This window comes from Festucalex cinctus, chromosome 2, assembly GCF_051991245.1.
Source record: "Festucalex cinctus isolate MCC-2025b chromosome 2, RoL_Fcin_1.0, whole genome shotgun sequence".
Taxonomy (NCBI): Eukaryota; Metazoa; Chordata; class Actinopteri; order Syngnathiformes; family Syngnathidae; genus Festucalex; species Festucalex cinctus.
Window position 1 is genome coordinate 1,145,579 of NC_135412.1, and position 25,733 is coordinate 1,171,311.

A 25,733-nucleotide genomic window follows, 5' to 3' on the forward strand; every position below is an offset into this window, starting at 1 on the left:
AAGTTTTTATTTTCATTTTTGTCGACCCTGGGAACTCTCTGCACCTTCTGTTTTTGGTTGAAATTAAAACTGAGATAAGTAAAAATTTAATAATTTGGATCTTTTTAAATTTTGGAAGACTTTTATTTCGTGTAGAAAAAAAAAACCCGTAAAAATATTTTACTAACCCTAAAAGTTGCTCAATAAACATATGCTTTAAAAAAAAAAAAAAAAAAAAAAAAAAAAAAGATAAGAGCTGGCGTTTGTATTTTTTCCAAATTTTGATGTCCCTTTTTAGTGAAAATGAATATCGGCTCCAAATATCGGTTATCGGCATCCTTCACTACTAATAATTGGTATCTGTATCGGGCCCGAAAAAACCTTATCGGTCTATCTCTACTCATGTTCTCACTATACATTTACTTTACGGCCACTTGAGGGCAGTGAAGCAAAACTCGCACTTCATCGAAGGACAAACAAATGGCAACAAAAGCATGTTCTCCGAGGTCAAACATGCCCCCCTTGATGGAGCCCCGCCCCACTATTTGAGAAGCACTGCTTTAATGGAAGCGTCATTCAAATACAATTACCATTTTAATTTGAATCTAATAAACCCAACAAACATTTATTTAAAGGTTTCATTTATTCCAAAAATAATTCCTATGCAAAATGTTCAGATGACAATAAGATTCAAAATCAGTTTGAACGCAATAAAGTGAACATTCATAAGTTTGTGCTCAAACGCCACAATGAAGTCGTCGGTAGCGAATGAAAACAAGCAATCTACCACTTGTGCAAAATTACAACTCACAAAAACTTTTTTTTTTCTCCCCCCAAGTCTTTGTCGGATCATCGCTGCTGTCACGTCCCCCTTGTTATGATACTTGGAAGGAACACGCGTCCATCAGGGTGTGTCCACTTTTGAGAAGCTCGCGAGGCCTTGAAACTGAACTGCTCTCGTCGTCGAACGCACTCTACATAATTTCCTACTTGCGGAATTCATGTTCATGTTTCCAAACCATCTCTGGAGATGATTTCATTCAAATAAATCTGACATCAACATACAGTGTTCCGTGTTGCTCGCGCGATCCCGAAGCCTGCTTCGTCCCACGTGAGCAATTAGTGAGGCTGAATAATGTCAGCATCACACACGAGTCTGATGAGGCGATTTTACATCAGCAGAAACATGAAAGGGGGAGGAAAAAAAAAAAACACAACTGAAGCTTCTAAAGCAGGGGTGTCCAAACTACGGCCCGGGGGCCATTTGCGGCCCGCCATACATTTGTTGGCGGCCCGCGGCAAATACTAAAAATAATTTTTCAATGCTGTTTAAAAAAACAAAAAACAAAAAAACAAAAAGAGGGTGGCTTAAACATTTCTAGCTATGCAAAGACACAAATTTGCGGCTAATAATTCAGTTCCAGAAATAAAAATAGTTTCATCCACTTGTTTCTTAGTGTCAACGTCCAATTTGTGAAAACATCACATTAACTCTTTTACTGACACACGTTATTAAAAAAAAAAAGAGTAAATACCCCCATTGCCAGCGAATTTCAAGCATTTTAACTAATTTTTCGAAGCAAACAGAATATTGTTTTCTTTTTTGCTACATAAACAACATGTGTACCACATGAAAGATCGCATTCCATTCTTTCATTAGAAAAAAAGTATGTTTCTACCTTATTCCGTTCTTTAGTAATCACCATTTGAAAATAGGTCATTTGAGTGACGTTGAGCGAAAATTGAAAAGAAAAGATACATTTTCCCCACAACAGTGACTTTGATCCTAATATTTTTTGTTTCGTGACGCTCCATCAAATTAGGTTTAATGTTACAAAGGCTGTGATCATTCAGGTCAGCCTTCTCTTTCATCCGATTGCGTCATGTTTCATTGTAATTCGCAGCTCTAGTTAGGGCCCGAGCAGCTACCGCTGCCATCTGCTGGCCATAGTTAGTGGGTGTTTTTGATTTCACAACTCATTGACCCGGCTGCGCTGCACTTGGACGTTGCACTGACCACTGATATATTAAAAAAAAAAAAAAAAAAAGTAGTTGACATCATTTAACGTTTATGGCGGCATACATCGTGATTTTACTAAACGTTATTAAACGTTTTTGGCGGTCAAAGAGTTAATGGTTAATTATTAATGGAGAAAAAAAGTGAAAACATCACGTTAATGGTTGTTAAGTGTGGTCAGTTGACGACCGATTGTTCTTGTTGTGGTTCAGAATGTCAAGTTGGGATTCAGCTGCTGCTCAGTGGAGAGGCGGATCTATTATAGTGGCACACAGGGGTCATTATTAGCAGTTTTCAATAAGTAACTGTACATTATTACAACAATTTATAATTGCTTCCTTGATTTTTACCATGTTTAACTCATTCACTGCCATGGACGGAAAAAGACGTCAAATGATGCATTTTTTTTTGCTGGTCTGGCAATGAATGTGTTAATATATAACTAAAAAAAATAAATAAATCAAAGTGGCCCTTGCAGCTTTTTATTTTTCTGTATGTGGCCCTCAGAGGAAAAAAGTTTGGACACCCCCGTTCTAATGAATTCTTCTGAAGTCTCCTCCCTCCTCTCCACTCCTCATCCTCCCTGGGCTCTGTCATGCATCGCTTCCCCCTCCCGTTTTTTTTTGTTTTTTTTTCCCCCTCCATCCTGACCGCGAGTGTTAGTTTATGACTGAGTCACCCCCGCTTCCTTCAAGTTTCCTCACTTCCAGTACCTGCTCGTCCAAACGCACATGCATGCGTATCGTGCTCGACGGTTTACTCATCTCTCCTCTTTGAATTCCTCCGATGTGCTTCCTGCCATTGCAATCATTTATTTACTCCTCCCGTCACACTCTTTCTTCCCAGCCTGGTCTCTTACTCACTGATTCTGTCTGATTTCATGAAGCTCACACGAGAACGGAGCTGCTGCCGCAACAGCATTTTTTTTTTTTTTTTTTTCCCCACTGCTGGGCTCATTCCGAGCTTCGACGTGTGCAATCGCACACGCACGTAAGTATCCGCACGTTGAGGAGAACTTGCGCAACAACGTTGCTCACGTTCTTCATTCTCAAAATAATAAGCACGGCACCCATGTCACTTACGCAACTGTACGCATCACAGATATACGCGCTCGTGCCCGGAGTCATCACACAATCACATCACAAAAATGTGTCTTTGAGCACGGGCCTTTCTAAATAAGAGAGCGTGACAGGCGGAGAGAGAGAGAGACTTCCATGCATGGCTGAGATGCGTTTCAACATGAAAACAGTCAAATAAAAGGTCAACACAGTCATTTTTCGCGTCTTTCCCTCTGGTAAGATTTGAATTTGTTTTAAGGCACTTGTTGAAATACTTCCGTACATCAGTTTCAGAAAATTGGAAGTCAACTTTAAACATTTCTTGACAATAATATATGTTAAATATGACCACACATAGCTAAAGATGACATTCTGGTCAATATTACATTTGTGGAATACGAGTTACGCAGCAAAACGCAGCTGTTTTTATCCGTCGCAGGGGGGCGGCCATTTTGCCACTTGCTGTCAACTGAAGATGACATCACAGGTGCTCAGGGCAACGACCAATCAGAGCTCACCTGTTTTCTGAAGCTGAGCTGTGATTGGTTGTTACCTAAGAGCTGAGCAACTGTGATGTCATTTTGTGGAAAAATGGCCGCCTTCTGATATTGATTTAAAAAAAACAAAAAACAAAAACTGAAAACACAATATTAACCAGAATACCATCTAGGGCTTCACAATATATCGAAAAAATATTGATATAGCGATATTGGCCTATGCAATTATGCATATCGCAAAGACGTGAAATAAGTTTCATATGGGATTTTATGCTTTTATCTGAATTTGACCAGTCAGACTGTCAGGTTTACCTGTTTAACGTTTATTAAAGATGACAAAAAAGTAGAGACACTCACTACTGCACTCTCTGAAAAAAAAAAAATCTCCTCCTCACCCAGTCTTATTATTTGGTTTCCACGCCCCGAGTTCCATGGGTGTTCCAACCCTAATAATGCAAATGCAAAACATCGTTGGAACACGGTGTACTTACTTATCGAAAATCTGCACTGCCATCCAATAGTTGAACATTATCGAGAGGTAATTACAATTAATTAAGAATACACTGAGTTTATTTTACCGCATAAAAAAAAAGTAGATCTTTCATTAGATAATAAAAATGTCATTTCTTTAATTGCATGTAAAATATCGCGATAATATCGATATCGCTAAATTCAGCAACGATAGCGCATATCGCATGTTTTTCCGATATCGTTCAGGCCTAATACCGTATTTAGACTAGTGGGGCTGCATAGAACATATTGTCAAGAATTTTTGAAGGTGGTTGACTTCCCCTTTAACTCATTTGCTCCCAACATATAAATGTTTTTTTTTATGTTCTAAGTGTCCCAAAGACGTATTTATACGTTTTTTGTTTTGTTTTTGTTTTTATGCTAGAGCATACAGAAGACTTTGATGCAGCCTCTCAACTGCAAAGAACGGTTGCAGAAATGGTAGTTATTACACAAACGGCCAGTAGGTGGCAGCAGAGCAAAGGAGATCAACCAGGGCCATGGAGAAAAAAAAGCTCATTTACTCACAATTTGAAATAGATTTGTGAAAATTGATGAAACTTAGCTCTCTTCTAATGCTAATTGCTGCAAAACGGAAACAGATTGAAACATACTTTTTTTTTCTTGATGAAAGAAGAGACTTTAATCTCTCTTTTGGTAGGTTCCATGCTTTTATAGCAATTGAACACAATATTCTGTGGGCCTTGCAAAATCAGTCAAAATCCAGTAATAAAACAGCCGGGAGCGAACAGGATTGCAAAATGTGAAAATGGCTGTGAGTGAATGAGTTAAACGTGTTCTTATGCCAGTTTTTTTTTTTTTTTTTTACTTATTATACAGCCGAAGGTGCATCATCCATTTGAACTTTTCCATGTAAATGACACAAGACGAATGCTGGTTTCCAGCAGTTACAATGTTGACCGCTAAGAGAGAGCAATTGTCGTCCTGGGATTTAATTCCGGGCCAGTGGGCCTACGTGTGCTCTGTGACTGTGCGTATGTGCCAGACGGGTTAATCCAGGCTACGCACACACATACCTGAGCTCTTGTGACATAACTCAAATGTGTGTGCTAGTTCCGCGTGTTTGATACTTCGAGCTTGGGACGCCGATGTCGGCCATTGTATCTGGCCCAAACTTGCCGTTGTTTTAAGGTATTGGTACTCACGACGGCAGCCGATAGCAGTATCGGCGGCCCTTTTATGATCAGTAACTCAAAAATTAGCAGTATAGAAAATTCAATTGACATTAAGTTCATGCAATTTTAACAAAAATGCTATATTGGGATATATATAGTAGGGGTGGGAGAAAAAAATCGATATTGCAATATATTGTTGCGCTCTCTGTTGCAATAAATTATCGATACACTGACAATAGATATCGATATAATGTGTCCAGTTGTGCAGTGTTATGTTATAAATGTTTATGCATTTTAATTTGTCTCACTTTACAATGTTTACAGTTAAAAGGCTCAGAGGCAGCGAGGAACTTGCAGAACTGAATAAATGCATAATTAGACATTTTCCCTTTTATGGGCATTTTTTGGCTTTTTCAGTCACATATTGTGATATATTGCAATTTTTTTTTTGACAATATATCAAAAATCGTTGATATCGTGATATTATTGATATCGTGAGCCAAATATCGTCAGAGTATCGAATCGTGGTTTACTCGTATCGTCCCACCCCTAATATATAGGTATCTCTAAATTATCGGCCATTATTTTTTGGTGGGGGAAATTGGTAGTGGTGGTATCGGCACTTGATATCAATTTTGGTGGCTACTCACTGGTATCGGTCTTAAAAAAATAAAATAAAAAAATAAAAAGTGGTATCGAACATTCCAACTTGTAGTTGTTGTTGTGTGTTGCTCGTAAACAGACCTCTTCGCTTCACAACTTTAAAGCTGATCTGCTGCATGCCCTGCATGTGTATCATGTGATATGAACTACATTTGGAAGCAGCCCAATCGAGCTTCGACACAGTGTCAACATCTGAAGGTGAGCTGACACAAAACAGCTGCACGACTGCGTCGCACTATAAAGCAACTAGAAAAAGATAGATAGATAGATAGATCATGTCTCTCCCTCGTGAGCCTCAGTTCACCCTCCACTCAAAGCCACGCTCACATAATACTTGCTAACGGTCTAGTCGACTGTTCTGTGCAGCACCGGTCCAGTTCGAACACAAAATGACCTTTGCTGGTCACCTTCAGACGTGCCTGAGCATCATCCTCATCCTCATCCTGCCCTTCATCATCCTCACCACATACAAGGCGACGATATCAAACATAGCACACGAACTGTCCTCAAGTCAACCTCCTTCAAATTCAACCGGAACGCGTGCATGCCCCACCCCCCCCCCTCCCGCCTCACCGCAAGGTTACCGGGCCCACGCGACACAGTGGCTCCGACCGGAGATCGTTACCGGATCGAACCGACATCCCCCGTGGGTGCATGCTGCAGGTGCGACGCGCTGCGCGGGAATAAAACAAAAAACAAAAAAACAAAAAAAAAACGACGCGATGGAAGGACTGCGAGGACGGACGAGGACTGCTGGTGCTCGAATGTAGTGCAGCAGAGGCCCGTGCAGCTACAGTGGTCACATTGGACTGCAAAACCTTTCGCCCAACCATCCGCGGAAGGATGGACGTGCACGGCGTGGAGCTCCGCAACCGCGCACGCGCTCTCATAATGTCATAACGATGTTTACCGGGCTATTAACGGCACATATGACCGACTGTATTGCTATTCTGGTATAGCTCCGGAAGGCCCGCGACGACACACACACCAGGCCCGTACGCCGTTTCAAAATGTGTCTTTTAAAAAAATAAATACATGAGTCCCACGCGTGCTCTCCCGCAATCACACAGCAAGAGACGCGCGTGGGGTAAAATAGGAGTCACGCAGCCGTGCACGCCAACACGCACGCGCGGACGGACGGACGGACGGACTCGCCACTCACCGTGCAGGCCGAGCTCAAGGACATCAGCATCAGCATCAGCATCAGCATCAGTGGGCGGGCGGGCGGGCGCATAGCCACACAATCCCCAGTTAATCTTGCGTGAGCGTGGAGCGGAGAATGTCCCGGCCCGGATGAGAGAGGATGCACAGGAGGGCGGGAGGAGGAGGAGGAGGTGGTGCGGGAGGGGGGGTTGTAGTGGCGGCGGTGGAAGAGGAGGAGGAGGAGGACCGTGAGCGGGCTGCTGCAGCCTTACAGTCCGATGGAGGAGACGGGATGAAAGACGGCGCTGATGAATATTCCACTCCGCGTTGTCACCTGACCGTGGGTCGGCCGAGTTCTGCGGCTGACGGAGAGAGAGAGAGAGAGGAGGAGGAGGAGAGAGAGTCACCGGGTTTACCTCGCTTGCGGTGGGGGTGGGGGTGCAGTATTTGCCGGTGCTTACCGCCTGTGATGCTGCCGCCGCTGATGACGATTAAAAGGACGGGGACCAATGCAGTGAAGTGTCAAAGAAAAGAAAACGAGTCGGAAATTGGTGCGCTGGCAAGATGCTCCTGCGACATCTCATGAGGTGCCGCGCGAGCACAGGAGCCTGCAGCTCGCATGCAGCATCCACAGGCAAGAGGAGGAGGAGGAGGAGGGGGTGCCTACGTCACTACCTCCCTCCTCATGCACTCCTCTGCTTGGTGACGACAGCGGACACGCCGCATCACAGTGAAGGGTATTGCCGGTATAGCCATCTTAATTAAAAAATAAATACATACAAATCAGCGATCACAACAAAAGGATCATGTCCTCAAATTGTCTTTCGTGACTGTAAAGCGAGAGGTGCATCCATTTTGAATCAAAGTAAACAGGACACTGAAATGAAAATGAGATTTGATTCGAACAATATAATGGAACATATTTATCATTATATTAATGAGGATACAGTTTGTATGTAATAGTGGAGTGTACCTCACTGAAAATTCCTGCATACATTCAAAACATGCTAATAAATTACAAACACAGTCAGGAAGACTCAGGTCAAATGGGGTAGATGCCACGGACTTCCGACTTCCGGGTTTAGCAAATCAGCGCACACAAAAAAAAAAAAACCGAAAAAAAAAAAAACCGAAAAAAAAAAAAACGTGCCGGCAAGGGCGTCTCAGGTCTCTGAAATGCTTCGGACAAATTTAAACTGAGACAGACAACGGGAACTGTTGCAACTGAGGGGCACAAAGGCGGAAGTGCAAGTACTGGGACGTCGCAAGCCGATGTGGGAAAACCCGGAAGTCGGAAGTCCCGCCTCATCCATCCATGGCATAGACTCCATACAGTGGCGTTGTGGTGTTTCAAAGCAAACAAGATTATTAAGCAGCGTTTAGCCGTTATGCTACACACAAAAGCAATAAGCTGCCGACAAAGTCAAATCAGCCCCAAGTGTGAATGTTTTTAAGTCCAAGTGATTTCTTCGTTCGTTCTCGTGCTCACAATTGAGCTCTTTTAAATTATTTTGCAATCTACGTTCTTTGAAGCAATATAGTCTGCGACATTTTTGCCGCACTACACAATATCACAATATCAGTGGGGCTACTACATATAAAGAAATATAACCAGAAAAAAGAAAAAGAAAAAAAAGTCTGACTTCTTGTCTCCTCCCCCTCTTATTTGTTCCGCGCAACCACACAAAGCAGGAGCCCAAGGCACTGGCCGTGGTGCTGCAAGCGAGTGCTGAAAAACAAGAGATCATCACTCCTTTCACGCATGACATATCCCTCCGCCATCAACAATGTATATTAGGGCTGCACGATATTGGAAAAACATGCGATATGCGATATACTTGCTGAACATAGCGATATTGATATTATTGCGATATTTAACATGTACCTAAAGAAATTACATTTTTATTACCTAATGAAAGAAAAACATTTTCCATGGGGCAAAATAAGCAACCTTCAGGTAATCTTAGTTAATGAATTGTAATTATGTCTTGATAATTTTCAAATATGGAATGCCGCTGCACATTTTAGTCAGCATCTGACTGGTCAAATTCATATAAAAAGCATAAAATTCCACATAAAACTTATTGCGTGCCTTTGCGATATGCATATTGCAAGGGCCAATATCGCGATATCTATATTTTTTCTATATATTGTGCAGCCCTAATGTATATGTATAGCTACAATGAGCTAAAAACTGTCACAACTTATTATGCAGTCAGGAGAAAGAGGAGACGTGTATTTATAGATCAATCAGATCAACTTATAAATAGATATCCTACTCTGGACTGCAGACACACCACACAGACACGCTCATGCATACACACCTTTATTTATAAAAATAATAATAAAAAAAAAGCTTTCTTGCTGATTTGATCTTTCTCTGCTCTTATCATCACATCATCTCCCACAGGCGTATTAAAATATCTGAAACGCTTTCATTCGGTTTCAATATTTCCATAAATAAGTACAAAAAAAAATAGTCCAACATTTTAGGAGTAAAAAGGGTGGAATCATGAAAAGTGTGCGCGCTTGTCAAGTCACATGCAGTGCAGTATAACCTTGAATGGACGATAGTTACCAAAATGGGAAGATTTAGAGCAGTGGTATCCAAACTACGGCCCGGGGGGCCATTTGCGGCCCACCATCCATTTTTCAGTGGCCCGCAACATATGCTAAAAATGACATTTGACGCAGTTCAAATAAAATAAACACAACAAAAATGCTTTTAAAAAAACGATTAACTAACTGAAACGACATTTTATGTTTACAAAACTAACTAAAACTAACTATAATTATCGCAAACATGTCCTTCGTTTTAGTCTTTGGTAATTAGTTTAATGCATGAGCCTTTGGGGATAATTTTAAATGTGATTTTTTTTTTTTTTGTACATTTATTTTAATATAAACCGGAATAATGAGGTTTGAAAGTATGTCACACAGAAGTGACATCATCTAGCAGCAGCCAATAGGAAAGTATCTTGAGATGACTTCTTGAGATGAATATGATTTTAAATATTGCACACAAGTAATACACTTTTTTTTTAAACTAATACTAATACTGAAACGAACAAACTAAACTAAAACTAAGCATTTTTTAAAGAAATAAACTAATAAAAACAGACCCACCCTGAAAACTAATAAAAACTAACTAAAATGAAAAATTCCAAAACTATAATAACCCTACTGCCATATTACAAATAAATTGGTTTATATACTGTCGCATTTTTTTTCTAAATATGCAAAAGCACAAATCAATTATTTGTCCAATTTTGAGGACTAAACACAATTTCTCTTCATAACATGATGTGGCCCTTGCGTCCTTCGGATTTTCTGGATGTGGCCCTCAAATGCAAAAGTTTGGGCAGCCCTAATTTAGAGAAACTCTACGACTGTGCCTCAGCAAACAAATGAAAATGTATGAAGATATTGCACTATTGTGATGTATCATGAAATCATGACTTGGCAAATCAGATGCGCTTTATAAAAAGGCACAACAAGCTGTGCCAATTTAAAAAAAAATAAAATAAAAAATGTCTTCACTGGACCCGCGTTGAGGGCAAATCATTTATTTGCCTCAATATATTCAGACATGCCTGCTTGGTTTTCGTTACATAAACAGAAATGCCCTTGAAATCAACTATTTTGAAGTGAACGCCTCAGGACTTTCCACTTTTGAGGTCACGTGCACGTGTTGCGGCCAGCAGTGGCCTTTTATATATTTATTTTAATTCCAACACAGTTTAATACCCCCAAATGAAACGGGACAGCACTGACAGAACATATTTCATGTCAAATATGCCAATAAATCCCGTGTCAGCTCAGCACCGCCTCTAATGGCCTGCAGGGGGTAAAAAGGCAGTCACATTGACGTTTTACGGTTGTTTTTTAAGTCACGTTGGCTCACTCAGAATGAATACGATGTTTAAAGGGGAAGTCATCCACCCCCAAATATTTTTTGACAATTACATATTCTATGCAGGTCCATTACTCTAAATGCAATATTCTGGTTAATATTGTGTTAGTGGAATATGAGTTTAAGCAGCAAAATCCAGCAGTTTTGATCATTATCAGAAGGCGGCCATTTTGCCCACTTGCTGATGTGTGAAAATGACATCACAGTTGCTCAGTTCTCAACCAATCACAGCTCAGCTACAGAAAACAGGTGAGCTGTGATTGGTCGTTGCCTGAGTCCTGGGCAACTGTGATGTCATCTTCAGTCGACAGCAAGTGGCAAAATGGCCGCCTTCTGATAATGATAAAAACTGCTGGATTTAGCAGTGCTTAACTCATATTCCACAAATGTAATATTAATCAGAACGTCACGTTTAGACTAGACATTATTGTCAAGAAATGTTTAATCGTGACTTCCCCTTTAAGAATAAGAGGAACTGTGTAAGATGTGGCTGCTTGTGTCATCACCATCTTGGTTGACCAAATGTTAGTGGTGGTAAACAGCATGACAGATGACCAATTGAAACACAACATAAAATGGACACACAAATGTCTTTTTTTTTTTTTAATTGCTGCCTGTGATGGGGGGGGGGGGGGGGGGGGGGACAACACAACTAAATCATACGACTATGTGGTTTTATTCCTCCACCTGTAAAATATGAATCAAAATCAGATTTCTTGGCCAAGTACGTAAACACCCACATGGAATTTGTCTTCAGTCACAACACAGAAACGTAAAAAAAATAATAATGACCAACAGAGGGCGACAGAACGGGAAACTTGCTGGTTTGCTTATTAGTCGGGATGTAACGATATCCAAACATCACGATACGATATTATCACGATATGAAGGTGACGATACGATAATTATCACGATATTGTGGGGGCATTGGCGATATTTAATAAGGATCATAATATTGTAAAAAAGAGAGCTCATACTAAAAAAAAAAAAAAAAAGCACAATATTGTGCTTTTGTACATAACAGCAATGCATATAAAGCACCTAAATCTCTAAGAACAATATTGAGGCACTTACTTGGTAATGCAAGCACACATTTATCGCTTCACAAGCAAATTAGGTTCCCCTTTATCTGACATTTTAAACTTAGAAAGCCAAAACATCCCTCATGAAAATTAAATTGCACTAATAAACTAGCCACTAGAGGGTGCTAGAACTGCACAAATGGAAATCAACCTGACTTTTTTTTTTAAAACAAATGTGTTCCTTTTAAATATTGTGAACATGACGACGACGATATTGTGGCAGTTTTATGACGATATCACGATATTGCCCTTATCGTGACATCCCTACTTATTAGTGCCGCGAGTTGCTTAGATGTAAAAAAAAAATAAAATAAACATGGTGATGAAATCCCAGTTTAAACAAGCATGTTGGCCTGACCTTTGTTGTAAAGCGACAGTATGTTTATGGTCATAATCCATCCGCACGGAGACGTGCCCCCCCCGATCAGTTTTGGAGCATTAGGCCGGCTGTGAGAGTGGACGATAGACGGGCGGGTGTACCACACAATTCATCATGTTACTTCCTGTCAGCAGACACACGATCAATAAACACCAGTGAGCCCGTTCTATCATGTTTACATATGATTTTTTTTTTTTTTATTATTATCATATCTTTTCCTTTTTTGTCTCTTCCCATTATTGACCCGTCTATTCTTACGGGCGGCTGTAGATTTTGTCGACTTGTCCTGTGTGTAACCTCTTGACTTGCCCTCAAGCCAGTGAAATAAATAATTGAGAAGCACTTCCTTTTAAGCCCAAAGTAAACTAAGAACAGATAGAACGCGACCAGAGATGAAAAGCAGGTTGCAAACTTTGAATGTGTGATGCAACAAACCACCTTTTAACTCATTTTCTCATCTCAAATGTTGTCGTCCCTTGTGCCACCCCCAAATCTCATCAATCCATATCACTCTTTCTTTCCATGCTCCTGACTCTTGCAACCCACAGTTCTCCTTCCCATCTGATGGTTAATTCATGGAGTCTGGCTGAACATGCTTCCTCTCCATTATTAATATAACATTAGGGAGACAAGAGGGAGGAGGCCGGAAACGAGGAGAGGGGATGGATGGGAAGACGAGGAATATGGGGAAGGAGAAAAAGAAAAGAAGACTGGAATGGGACGAGAGAGTCTTTCGCCGCCCCAGTGCGAGAGGAACAGACGAGCAGACGAGGAAACGTGTCAGCAGGAGGGAAACCGGGCGGCGACGTGACGCCATCGCAACGCACGCGACGTCTTCCTGTCCCGTGGAAGAGAAGCAACAAAAGCACGAGGAGGGCGATTTGTTCATTCTTTTCGCACATATACGCACTTAAAAAAAAAAAAAAAAAAAAAAAAAGGAGTTTTGATCAAAGAGAACTCCAAAAAAGGGATATGAGGCCAGGCGACGTTTTGTCCCCCTTTTTCAAAGCGAGGAAAATAAGGAAATGCAAGCGCAGCGGCAGCCTTGCCAGATTTCGGTGTTCGCACAGTTACACTTGAGTCTCCGTATTCCGCTCGATGTGAAAGCAAGCAGGGTGTCCTCAAATAACCTGCACGCAAGGCTTATTTCTCACACTCCTCTGACAGTACGTGTGAGCGTGTTTATAATCGCTCAGGGCTGCAACCTTGCAGCCCTCGAAAGCCGCGAGTCATTTTTTGCAAGGGAATCCTATGAATGTCCTGAACCACGATTAAGCACACGACATTTTAGGGCTATTTTCTCCTACTTAATGTAAAATTATGTACATCATGAGATTGAATAGAACAGCTGCAAACTAAATACCACAAAAACACTAGATTGCAAACTGATACAAGATGTCACTGAATTACAATACAGTGGTACCTCGACTGACGAAATGAATTGGTTCCGGAAGAAAGTTCTTAATAGGGATAGACCGATTATCGGCTGGGCCGATTATCGGCGCTGATTATCGGCCATTTTGAAGAATCATATGGCCGATAATAGATCCATTTTTTTTTTTTAAGTGTTCACTTCAGGGAACTAATTCAAATGTAAATTAAAAAAAAAATTAAAAATTATTTTCATTTTTGTCTACCCTGGGAACTCTCTGCACCTTCTGTTTTTGATTGAAATTAAAACTAAGATAAGCAAAAATTTAATACTTTGGATATTTTGAAATTTTGGAAGACTTTTATTTTGTGTAGAAAATAATTCTTTTTTTTTTTTATTTAACTTTTGAAAACATGCTACTGCGCCTGGGAGATCCCAGAACTTGTCTATTGACTAAGATTTTTGAGAAAAAAAAAAAAAAAAAACTTAAAAATATTTTACTAACCCTAAAAGTTGCTCAATAAACGTATGCTTTAAAATAAAATAAAAAAATAAACAAATAAAAATAAAACGATAAGAGCTGGAGTTTGTATTTTTTCCAAATTTTGATGTCCCTTTTTAGTGAAATTGAATATCGGCTCCAAATATCGGTTATCGGCATCCTTCACTACTAATAATTGGTATCGGTCCCGAAAAAACCTTATCGGTTTATCTCTAGTTCTTAAGTAGAAAATTTTGTAAGTCGAGACGCATTTTCCATGTAAATGCCCTAATCCGTTCCAAGCCTCCCAAAATTCAGACATAAATGTTTTATAAAGCATAAAAATGCATCAAAACATGTAGTAGTTTGGACACCCCTGCTTTAGATAATGAAGTATCGAGCTCTGACGGTATGTATCACTGTTGCGATCAAAATGTCGGTACTTGAAACCTGAAGTTGGCCCTCATATAAAACACCCAGTTGGATGACCCTCAATGTAACGAGGAACGGGAGCGACCCCGGTTCATTCTCATTCAATCCAGTCAAGTATGCTGGAGAGGAAAGCAAGCAAGCAAGCCGGATGTGGTGGCCATGTGCGCTTCTCCTTAATGTCCGCTAATGATCTGCTGCTAATTAAGGATTCCTAGGTGGGGATGTGCGGGACTTGCGTAATCATGTGACTCACACCAACATCTCCCTTGCGCCAGAGGGGGGGGGATACTGTTGATCATACAACATATTGGTGAAGCAGTGAAGGTTTGTACAGTGCAGAAGACAATCGGCAAGATCATCTACAGTGTCGCCGACTGAGGCGAAGGAGCCTCCGATCAACACGTGGGAGCGAAACATCCAAGACAGAAAGCAGAATGCCATTGTGGGCACGGCAAGTGACAGAAAGTTGACAGTAGACCTGGAGAAAGCAACTGATTCCCCGAAGACATCGTGTCAAATGAGAAGGAACAAAACTTGTGACACATCTTTTTGCTTTAGCATTAAAAAAAAACCAAACAAACGTATACATATGTTTTTGGGCGTGAGGAACAAAGTATTGAAAAACGTATTTATACGTCTTTGGGTTTGAATGAGTTAAATAAGCAAAAATGCCATAAATTCTGTATTCATTACAAATCAACTGAAATATTGAAAGCCTTTTATTGTTTTAATATTGCTGATTATGGCTTTTTTTTTTTTTTTTTTTTTACTTGGTCTGAGGAAATATTCTAATATTTTGAGATAGGATATTTGAGTTTTCTTAAACTGTGTAAGCCATAATAATCAGCAATATTAAAACAATAAAAGGCTTGCAATATTTCAGTTGATTTGTCATGAATTTATGGCATTTTGCCTATTTAATTGCATTATAGAAAATAATGGACTTGATCACAATATTCTAATTTTCTGAGTCAGTCCTGCAGATTTGCTGAGACTTCCTAAACGGGTAGCGGGGAAATAAAGAAATGTCTCCCCGTAGTGCTGAGCCTCGGTAATGCAGTTTGTGTGTTTTTTTGGGGGTTTTTTTTTTGGTCACAGCTCTGTCTCGTGTGCAAACTTCCTCACGCACGAACGCACGGCCAGTTACCCACAGGAATGACGCAGCGGCGATTAAACACGCCCGCAGCCAGCACCCGCAACCGGCGTCTCGCGTGCGCAGGTCCGCCCGCGGTGTCCTCAGATGCACTTGGCCTCCATGTCGTACAGTTGGAGAAGGTCCGAGATGACGGCATCGATGTCCGTTTTGGTCACACCGTCGCAAAGTACCTGCACACATGCACATGTCCGGCCGGGCTCAAAGCGTGGACTTCAAACAACCGATGGGAGATTTTCTTTCCTGGAGGCCGTTGGAAACAGGAAGCATAACAAATCTGGATTTTTTTTTGATGTTTTTTTTAAGAATTTGCATTTAAATAGAACGCCTTGCAAAGCAGCGCTTCAACAAAAGAGACCTGATTAGTGAAATTGCTCGACAATGGAACATTTTTAAGTGCACCGCCGTCCAATTAATATAACAGGATGAAGACTTTGAAGACTGACTGCAGCATCTTGGTGGATGTTTTTCTGATTTTATCAGGAACCTTTATCAAGATGACAAAATGATTTGTACAATACATTTCTTGGCACTCTGCCATTTCGCTACTATATTATTATTATATAATTAGAATATTATTTTAATAACATCTATACCAGGGGTGTCCAAACGACGGCCCGGGGGCCATTTGCGGCCCGCCGTCCATTTTTCAGTGGCCCGCGACATGTGCTAAAAATGGCATTTGACTCAGTTCAAATAAAATAAACAAAACAAAACTGTTTGGAGATGGTCAAAGTAAGAAGGGAGGGTATCGAAAAACAGGTGCCATTAAAGGTTATTTTAGTTCACTAAAACTAATGAAAAAACTAAAATTAAAAAACCAATATTGTTACCGAAATAAAAGAAAAACGAAAGTGCTTTTTAAAAAACGAAAACTAAGTGAAACTACATTTTATGTTTAAAAAAACTAACTAAAACGAACTATATTTGACTGTTTTACTGGATTTTGACTGATTTTGCAAGGCCCATAGAATATTGTGTCCTATTGCTATAAAAACATGGACTCTACCAAAAGAAAGATTAGAGCCTCTTCTTTCATCAGGAAAAGAAATGTATTTCTATCTGTTTCCATTTTGCATCAATTAGCATTAGAATATGGCTAAGTTTCATCATTATTCACTTTTTGGTCTTTTATACTCTGCTGCCATCTGCTGGCCGTTTTTGTAATAACTACCATTGCTCAAGCATTCCCTTCAGTTCAGAGGTTGCATCAAAGCTACATCGTATAAATACATCTTTGGGAGAATGGTAATATTTAAAATAGAACGTATTTATACGTTTTTTGGGAGTAAATGAGCTACAAATGAAGCTGGGTTTACCAAATAATTCAAAGCCAATACCACACCTGCCACCACAATTTCTCCCCAACAGGCAGCTCCACTCCGTAGCTGTTGAGAGCCAAATACAGCGTCGCTATGGCGATGTGTTGGGGCGTGTGGCGGATACACAGGCGGCCATGGTAGCAGTCTCGGAGCAATGCCCAGGAAGTCTCGGCAACAGGGCATCGAGACCAAGCGTGGCGGTTCACAAGTGACTTCACAGACGTCAAATAGTGGAGGAGATACTACAGAGAGGGCGAGAGGCAAGACCAACTCAATATTGAATATTATTTTCAGAATCGCCACACGGACCATAATTCGTAAAGCACACGGGTCCCGACCGTGACGATGCATACAAGGACTCTGTGACAATATCACACGGTGTCACACTAGGAGCATGGACGCTAATTAGCTCATTCACTGCCAGCCCAGTTAAAATTTTATCTTTGACGTGTATAGTCGTCAATGGCACTGAATGAGTTAGGGAGGACGTGATTACTCACTCCGGCACACGCGCATACGCAGGCGCAGACACACCTTGTGCGGGTGTTCAAAGGAGACTTGGAAGTTGAGCTGTCGGAGGATGAGGAGCTCACACTGCACCACACTGTCCCTCAGGTCCCAGAACTCCTTGTCACATTCCAAAGGGGGGCTGCCACTGTTGAAGTACCTGGGAGGGGAGGTGGGAGACAATATTATCCATCAGGCAGAAGGATGAGGGGCCACAAGAAGATGTTTCGATGTGGTCTTGACCGAAACAGTTCTTGACCTCATAAGCATAACCTCTGTTTACCTGTGGCTTACGTTGATGATGTCACGGGTCCTGACGTGCTGCTCCTCCACCTTGCCTGCCAGGTACATGCAGCTCATGGCCACCAGGTAAGGTTCATACACACTCAGGCTGACATATCGGAAGAAGTTGTGGTACAGCACACACGCTGTAGCAACAGGCACCGAGCGCATGCCCAACTTCACTCCTGAGCGAGAGCGGTATTGTCGTTATATTTCATGTGTTGATTTATTCTAACAGATGCGTTTTCATTTAAGGTGATCTAACCGCATGCCTTCCTTTACGGGGGGGAAAAAAAACAAAAACAAAACTGTCAGCTTGAAAATGTGATTGACAAACATAACACTTGTGCTCAAGGCCCATTTGTGATATTTAAATTGGACAAATGGGCCAGGTCATTTGTAATTAAGGTAAATTTATTATTTAAAAAAAATAAAAATAAAAAAATAAAATAAAATAAAAAGTTAAAATGAGTATGTAAAATGAGTACTTCATTCTAAATAAGAAATTATGTGAATAATTAGATTAATTTTGTTTATCTTTATTCTGTTTCAATGTTTTGCATTTTTTAAATAAGAAATACTGTACATAAATATTTAATTCTCTCTTTTTGATTTGTATTATTCATAAATTATTTTTATTACTATCATTAAACCAGATATTTAACCAACTTAATAAAACACTGCTAATATATATGTAAATGTATTAATTGTATTTATAATATCAATTCTTTATAGTAAATAAATCAATTAGCCAATTCCGTGATACTATAAAATAAATGAATACAAACAAAACAATAAAACACATTTAAATTTGGCCAATTTAAGGGAACAACTGCTGGGTGTGAAACGGTTGGGGTGAAAATCAGCACCTCCAAGTCAAAGAGACCATGGAACTCAGTCGGAAAAGGGAAGATTGCAATCGTCCAAGTGGGGGGATGAGATCTGGGCCCAAGTAGAGGAATCAAGTATCTATTGAGATCTTGTTCAAGAGTGAGGGAAGAATGGACTCGGAGATTGACAGGCAGATCAGTCTAGTATCTGCACTGATGCAGACTCTCTATCAGTTTGTCATGTTGAAGAAGGAACCGAGCCAAAAGGCAAAGTGACCAAAGTTCAATCAATCGACATTCCTAGCCTCAACATTGGTCCAAAGCTATGGGTTGTGAATCTTGACCGAAAGAACAATATCCCGAATACAAACGGCAGAAATTAAGTTTTCGACGCAGGGTGTCCGGGTTTTTCCGTTAGAGGGTGACTAGCTCCGTCATTCGGGCAGGCCTCAGAACAGAGCCGCTGCTGCTCCTCCTCATGGAAATGAGTGAAATGAGGTGTCTCATGCATGTGTGGTTAGAATGTGCCTCCTGTTGAAGTGTTCCGGGCATGTCCCACTGGGGGCCGGCCCCGCGGAAGACCCAGGACATGTTGGAGAACCTGGCTGACCTGGTAACATCTCAGGATCTCGCTGGATGGAAGAGTTGGACAAAGTGGCTGGGGAGAGGTAAGTCTGGCCTTCCCTGTCAAACCTGCTTCCCCCTGGACTCAACCCCAGATAAACAGAAGAAAATGGCTGCGTGTAGGGCAAGGACCCTTGATCATTTAAGTAAGTAGGCCCTATCTGAATACTTTGCCAACCTCTAAGCGAAAGTAACCAAAGTATAGTACAGGAAACACACTACTTTTACATTTGTGCAAACTACAACTACAGTTTAGAGACGAGTTGATGGTTACCTGCTTCCATTATGAAGCGACACACGCGAAAGTGTGTTTTGATGTCCAGAGTAACGTCCCCCTCTCCAGCCTCGACAGAAGAGCTCCCGGCAGCTGCAACCACAGGTTGATCCCCGGCGCCAGGAGAGCGAGACGACGGACCCGGTTCCATGTCTTCTGAAACATTAGCACTTCAGTAACTATACGACTAGTCCTCGCAGAACAGCTCACAAGACTAGGTTACACACACGCAAACAGCGACTTTGGTTAAGTCGGTAACTGTTGTTTGCCATAATAGTTAACGGAACACTTGGCGTGAGTGAATGCTTGAACAAGCTTGCACCACGCGATAGCTAACAGCTAACGGAAGTAAACAATAGAGCATCCGGTCAACTGCCTTGATAGCGGAACGAAAACGCGATCAATTTTATGCATTAAAATAGGCTAAGTCTGGAATCGTTCACTCACTCCATTACTCCCTAATCACTATAGGAAAAAAAAAGAAAGTTTTTTTCCCATATAACTTTATTGAACAATTTTAAACAGAATACACAAATTGTGCACAGTACGCTACACAACCACGTCAGAAAAACATACAAACAAAGAAACCAGGGGGGATATTTAAATGAAAACATTAAAAAAGGAGCATAAAGCCACAGTTCTCATCGCTTTCTTGTTGATGGATCTCAATATCATAAATGTATTATTTGGTTTCAATTTCAAAAACTAAAAACAAAGGTTTTGAAAGACTAAATTTTGATTTATTTATGTATATGAAAAATGAAACAATTACTAAATAAAATAAAGAAAAAATAGTTTTGGAGCATTTCTCAGGCGCGCTGTTAACTACGTCATCGCTGTCGAAATTACAACGCACTGATCATACGTAATACATTTGAACAAAATAATGTGTTGTAGTGATCAGAACATAATTCACCCACGGAACGTTGGGACGAAGGGGGAGTTTGTTGGGATGAAAGGATGAAAGGATGAAAGGATAAAAGAACAAAATGTTGGTAGGTCTGTGAGCCTCGCGCAGAGTGAGTTGTTGTTGCTGTTAAACGATGAGAAGCTGATATCAATAAACCGCCGGTCTTTGGCTCCGGACTTCAACACTCTGCCTCCGACTCCCGTCACTGCTCGCTACAGTGTAACAAATTAATCAATGGTTAACTTCCCAGTATGTTTTGTATCGTGAAATGTGGGTTTTAACATTTAGCTGATTTTTATTCATCGTTTTTGATATTCAGCGATTTAAATTAATTTAACTAACTAACAAAGGCAATTTATGGAGACGGACTCGCAGGGGAAAAAAACTCCCTTCTGACAAGCTGCCTGTTTCCCATTACTTTTACATGGTATTCATCACTACAAAGTCAGCAAATTCACAAAATTATGCTATAATGGCGTAAGAGAATCATTGTTCAGTCATAAACCCAAGTTGAGACATCTCCAAGCGGCACTGAATGCGACATATTCGAGCATGGCTCTACTTTTCCACATCCAATATGGCGCTGACGTCGACGTTCAAATCGTCGTTGAATACGGTGTCCACGTATGTATGTCTCTAATCGATGGTGACGATTGTCCTACACAACGTGACAGGTGTCACGCTTTCAAAGTGAATAACATTCACCCTTGAGTAAGGCCCAATATAAATAGAAGTTATTTTCTAAACAGCGATACATTCTACATTCTTATGCTACAAGAGATTTCAGTGGTACCTCGTCGACGCTACCCAAGCTTTGTAGACTTTCGACGGAAAGACGTCACGTGGTTGGGTTGCTACGCAACAAACAAGTCCGTTCAACGGGCTGGTTTGTAAACAGTCGCAGCAATGTCGTCCAGTTTCACAGCAAACCAGGTAAATATCGACGCTTTAAAACTGAACGTTTGTATTTCTCGCATGAACATTGTCACCTTTCTTTCTTCAGTACGACGATGCCTTCAGGCCTCAGAGGCTGCAGAACTGGTGTCTGGCGAAGCAAACCAACAAGGTCGCTAAATGTATCAGCAATTTTGTTGTTATGTTGGCAGAAACGTTCCAAATGCAGCAATGTCACCATCAGAATGCAGGAGTGGCCAAAGTTTTTATCTAAAAGACACATACTGAAAATCAGAGGTGGCGAACACAGGTCCAGAAAGTTAAAAAACAAAAAAACAAAAACTACCACCTTCTTCTCACCCGGAAGGTAATTTGCCGGTTGAGTAGAAGCGCCACCTGTACCAAAAACCCAAACATGTAATTGCTATGTAAAAAATACATGTGTAGTGTAGGTAATGATATGCTAAGCAATTCTAAACGGTCTGCATCACATACAGTTAAATATATATTGCATTTATTATGGTATTTTTCTATTTTGTTAAAGAAAAGAAAAAAAAGCAATGTGATGAAACGAGAAGTAAAAGATTTTCCCAAATTTTTTTTGGCCTTGCATCCCACAATATTATTATTGGCCCTGTACTGAGATTCATTTAGAACAACTTTATTCATAGAGCCAAAAAAACAAAAACAAAAAAAACAATCCTCATTTTTTCACACCCACTATACGAAGAAAGTAGTAAACTGTGTCAGTCATTTAGTAGCGTATGCCGCAGGCTGCAAACAAAAAATAAAACGGCCCCTAGCCATAGTTTTAATCTGTTATGATTCTGTTTGTATGTTTTTAGGCACCCACAACACTGACTGGCCACACCAAGTTTATTGCAGATAACAAAGGATATCTGCTCCCTGGAATAGTAAAGGTAAACCAAACCCTGAAAGCTTATGTTATGCATATTTATTGTTCAAAAATGATCCCAATGACCTGATATGGCGTCGTGTGTCATCACGCACCAGAAAGGCAGCGCTTGGCCTGACTTTAAAGGGACATGGGATCTACCTGCTCGGATACCAGCGCAGAGAATCAACCCCACCAGTCGCTCTGTGGAGGGTCTTGAGCGGCTCAGGGCTTGGGGCTTGGATCCTGAATACACAGCCAACTCTGGGCCACTAGGAGGCAGCAAAAGCACTCGTGCTTCACGGGAGACGAGCAAGCAGGTTCGGCCTTACTTTGTCGACAGCAGCTGTCTCATGCATGGACACACAGTTTATTCTTTTACTGTCCACATGGGGGGAGATTATAAAATTAACTATAACAACAACATTGTCTTTGACAGACACAACATTTGAGCTTGATTTCAATCTGAGTTTGGGGCAGTATGAAGAAAAAAGGCTCTTCGAAAGAAGGAGAAAAGTACTGTACATAAGAATTTAGCCTTTCACGCTACAAGATACTAAAAAAACAAACAAAAGAAATCCACTATGCAACTTTAAAAACGTTATTAATTTATATATATATATATACAAAAAAATCTTACCATAAAACCACGTAAAATTCACCTTTCATGAGGTTTAAATCACTGCTTGCACGGCTTAAAAGACGTCGCGAAGTCGCAACATTATTGTATTTTTTTTTCCCCAACTAGACCGCTTACTTCAAACTTTGACCCTGACCGAAACGCGCCTGCAGCGCCACCGCCAGTTAGTGGCCAAAAATATATCGCATCGGTACTGCACTAAGCATACTATTGAAAGTCAATGGGAAAGAGTTAAGGCCAGTTAAGTTCAACTATCTACGGAGTCCCCAGAAGAGGTGACATGGTAGAAAAAAAAAAAAAAAAAAAAAAACTTTGCGTTCCCTTGCAAAACATTTTGCGTTCCCTCGCAAGAACGCAGATTGCTGCGACGTAAACACTTCCGGGTCATCTTCCATATGAACAAAAGCGCCGTGTAAACAAAGCAGTGGAAAAATACATGCTCCATCCTAGTCGCTTTGGGAAAGCTTTCCCACTGTTTTGTTTCATGCTTACAAACGTTCCATCCTCGTCGCTTTTGTTCACATGGAAGATGACCCGGAAGTGTTTACGGCGCAGCGAAGGTGACATGGCAGGCGAAAAAAAACAACTGCGTTCCCTCGCAAAAAACAAACTTTGCGAGGGAAAGCAAAGTTTTGTGTTTTTTTCCTACCATGTCACCTTAGGGGCTCCGTATAAAACAACTTTGCGTTCTCTCGCAAAGATTGCGTTTGCGAGGGAACGCAAAGAAGTGGCCCTCAACCCTACAACCTGATCTGTTTCTACCAGTGTCCCCATATTTGCAACCCGTTCAAATATGTACTTTCACCCTCATTTCAGAACAGCGTCTCAACCTCCCGGCCCGCATCCGCAGCTGACTCGTCTCGGAGCCGTCCCATTTCCGCAGACCGCACGAGTGGCAACCAGGAACGGGACACGCGCGCGGATGAGGCGTCGTCTGTCACTCTGCCCGCCACGGACAGACAAAACGACGGCCGCGCCATGTCGAGCAGGCCGCCGAGTGAGAGAGCAACGTCAGCTTTGCGGCCCATGACGGGAGAAGGCGAGCGCTCGAGGCCGAATCCTGGTTCGGTGTCAATCCTTTGCCCCGAGTCAATATAAATAGTAAACACATGTGACCCCCACCTTTTCTAAATCGGGACGATTGTACGGATGCACCAGGATCAAACTACTGTATAAATATATTATTCTGAGAAGTGTCTTTTAACTGTGATCGCTCTCTGGTTTCTCAGCTTAAAGTTTGTCCATGTCGAAATCTGGAGTCAAATGTGTCAAATTTCAATCCACAAAAAGTATTGTTGTAAGAGCTTGTTTTGCAATTTAGTAACTCCTACATTAGTATTTACAAAATTAAAGTGAAAAAAAAAAAGTAAAGAAGCTGCATTTTATTTGACAGCCAACAAAAATGAGAGGCCAGCACACGATTAGCCTGGTTAAATATTTTCTTTTTCCTCGTAGAAGGAAAAAGAAAGCTCATGTATCTAAATGCATCTTAAGAATTTGGAGGGGAAAAAAAACAACAAAAAACACAGAACAATCCCCTGAGCACAGATTGGATGTCACCGCATGACTTGTGAGTCAACGCAATGAAGCACATGAGTCATCGTATCCTCACACAATCCACATCTGCAACTTTGGGAATTACGAGTACTGGATTATAAATCAAATTCTTACTGCTATTCGACTAAATTGCTTCAATATGTTGGCAATAGAAACGTAACTTGTTTTTTTAAGCGCTATTTCTCATCAGTCAAAAAATACACAGTTGAATATGGAAGCCCAAAAGTGTCAAAATTCATTAAATAAAAAGGCCTTTTTGAAATAACTATTCTTTTGATAAATAACAGGCAATTATGTAATATGGCTATTAAATTTTAAAATGAGGTGTTAGTATTATTATGAAAAGTGTTATGCTGTTCTTTAATATGTAACATTTATATTTTGGTTAAATATTACATAATGATTATTTTAACAACGTCATACTTTTTAAAAAATGACATTTAATTTATTTTCAAGGTTTTATAAGATAAGAAAACGTTGTTTTACAAAGTCAGTTTTTATTTCATAATGTCCTTTTCCACAATGGTCTTCTTTTACATTAATGGCGTTTTACAGCCGAATGAGTTGGTCTTATTGAATTTTGACACTTTTGGGCTTCCATAGTTGAAATCTTCAGATTGAACGAATCGATCGAGTGCATGGCGTGGATAAAATAAACGGTGGCTGTCCTGCGATGAATATTACACATTAAATCAAATATGATTGGACACGTCATAACCAGATATAAGACAAAAAAAAAAAAAAGAAGCCATTTTTAATAAGTGCAAATGTCTGTCCTTCCATTGAAACAATGTCTATCACAATATATTCATAATTCATGTTCAAATGTGTCACAAACTCTATGAGTGGAACAATAAAAAAAAGAAAGAAATAAACCACATGGAAATATTTATCCACATAAGCATCAGGAAACATTCTGGCCATTTCTAACGTACACCTGTTGACAATTTCAAGTGTTGCGTGACGCGACGCCGTCGTAAGTGCAGCTTCCTGTCTGGTTGTGGCTCCAAAAGTTTTCAAACAAAAAGGAAAAAAAATAATAATTTTGTGTACTTTTTGTTGAAATTTCAAGAAAATGTAATCAACTTAAAAATGAAAAATGTTCTCAGAAACTGGCTGCGGATGGTGACCCAGTTTGAGAGTCAATATTTTTTTTCTCCCCCTTTTAGAATGTTTGCAATAT

General features: G+C 40.5%; 2 protein-coding genes across 4 annotated transcripts; one reads left to right on the forward strand and one right to left on the reverse strand.

Moving 5' to 3' along the window:
- Positions 1-7,729: 7,729 nt before the first annotated feature.
- ccnq (cyclin Q) lies at positions 7,730-20,133 on the reverse strand. 2 transcript variants are annotated; one of them, XR_013282212.1, is made up of 6 exons: positions 19,655-20,133; positions 17,928-18,111; positions 17,672-17,804; positions 17,161-17,379; positions 15,814-15,988; positions 7,730-7,759 (listed from the first exon to the last, which is right to left on the reverse strand). XR_013282212.1 is itself a non-coding variant. In XM_077511971.1 (5 exons), exons 1-5 carry the CDS (start codon positions 19,803-19,805, stop codon positions 15,899-15,901), a joined length of 777 nt encoding a protein of 258 aa, XP_077368097.1. In that variant the 5' UTR covers positions 19,806-20,133; the 3' UTR covers positions 11,577-15,898. The 2 variants fall into 2 exon arrangements, 1 of the variants encoding a protein (XP_077368097.1); XM_077511971.1 differs by lacking the exon at positions 7,730-7,759 and having other exon boundaries at positions 11,577-15,988.
- On the forward strand, positions 19,063-25,451 carry cfap126 (cilia and flagella associated protein 126). 2 transcript variants are annotated; one of them, XM_077511973.1, is made up of 6 exons: positions 19,063-19,424; positions 21,343-21,497; positions 21,568-21,630; positions 22,304-22,378; positions 22,473-22,673; positions 23,810-25,451. In XM_077511973.1, the coding sequence occupies exons 2-6, from the start codon at positions 21,471-21,473 to the stop codon at positions 24,089-24,091; spliced, it is 648 nt and encodes a 215-aa protein (XP_077368099.1). In that variant the 5' UTR covers positions 19,063-19,424; positions 21,343-21,470; the 3' UTR covers positions 24,092-25,451. The 2 variants fall into 2 exon arrangements, with proteins under 2 accessions (XP_077368099.1, XP_077368098.1); XM_077511972.1 differs by lacking the exon at positions 19,063-19,424 and having other exon boundaries at positions 20,765-21,497.
- Positions 25,452-25,733: the final 282 nt, after the last annotated feature.

What these genes read in the sequence shown, in the direction of transcription:
- ccnq (XM_077511971.1), bottom strand. Translation starts at nt 19,805, where the DNA reads ATGGAACCGGGTCCGTCGTCTCGCTCTCCTGGCGCCGGGGATCAACCT. An exon ending in ATCATCAACGTAAGCCACAG is followed by an intron (nt 17,805 to 17,927) that starts GTAAACAGAGGT and finishes CTCCCCTCCCAG; the next exon opens with GTACTTCAACAGTGGCAGCC. An exon ending in CCTTTGAACACCCGCACAAG is followed by an intron (nt 17,380 to 17,671) that starts GTGTGTCTGCGC and finishes CCCTCTCTGTAG; the next exon opens with TATCTCCTCCACTATTTGAC.
- cfap126 (XM_077511973.1), top strand. Translation starts at nt 21,471, where the DNA reads ATGTCGTCCAGTTTCACAGCAAACCAG. An exon ending in CCAGTTTCACAGCAAACCAG is followed by an intron (nt 21,498 to 21,567) that starts GTAAATATCGAC and finishes TTCTTTCTTCAG; the next exon opens with TACGACGATGCCTTCAGGCC. An exon ending in TGCTCCCTGGAATAGTAAAG is followed by an intron (nt 22,379 to 22,472) that starts GTAAACCAAACC and finishes ATCACGCACCAG; the next exon opens with AAAGGCAGCGCTTGGCCTGA.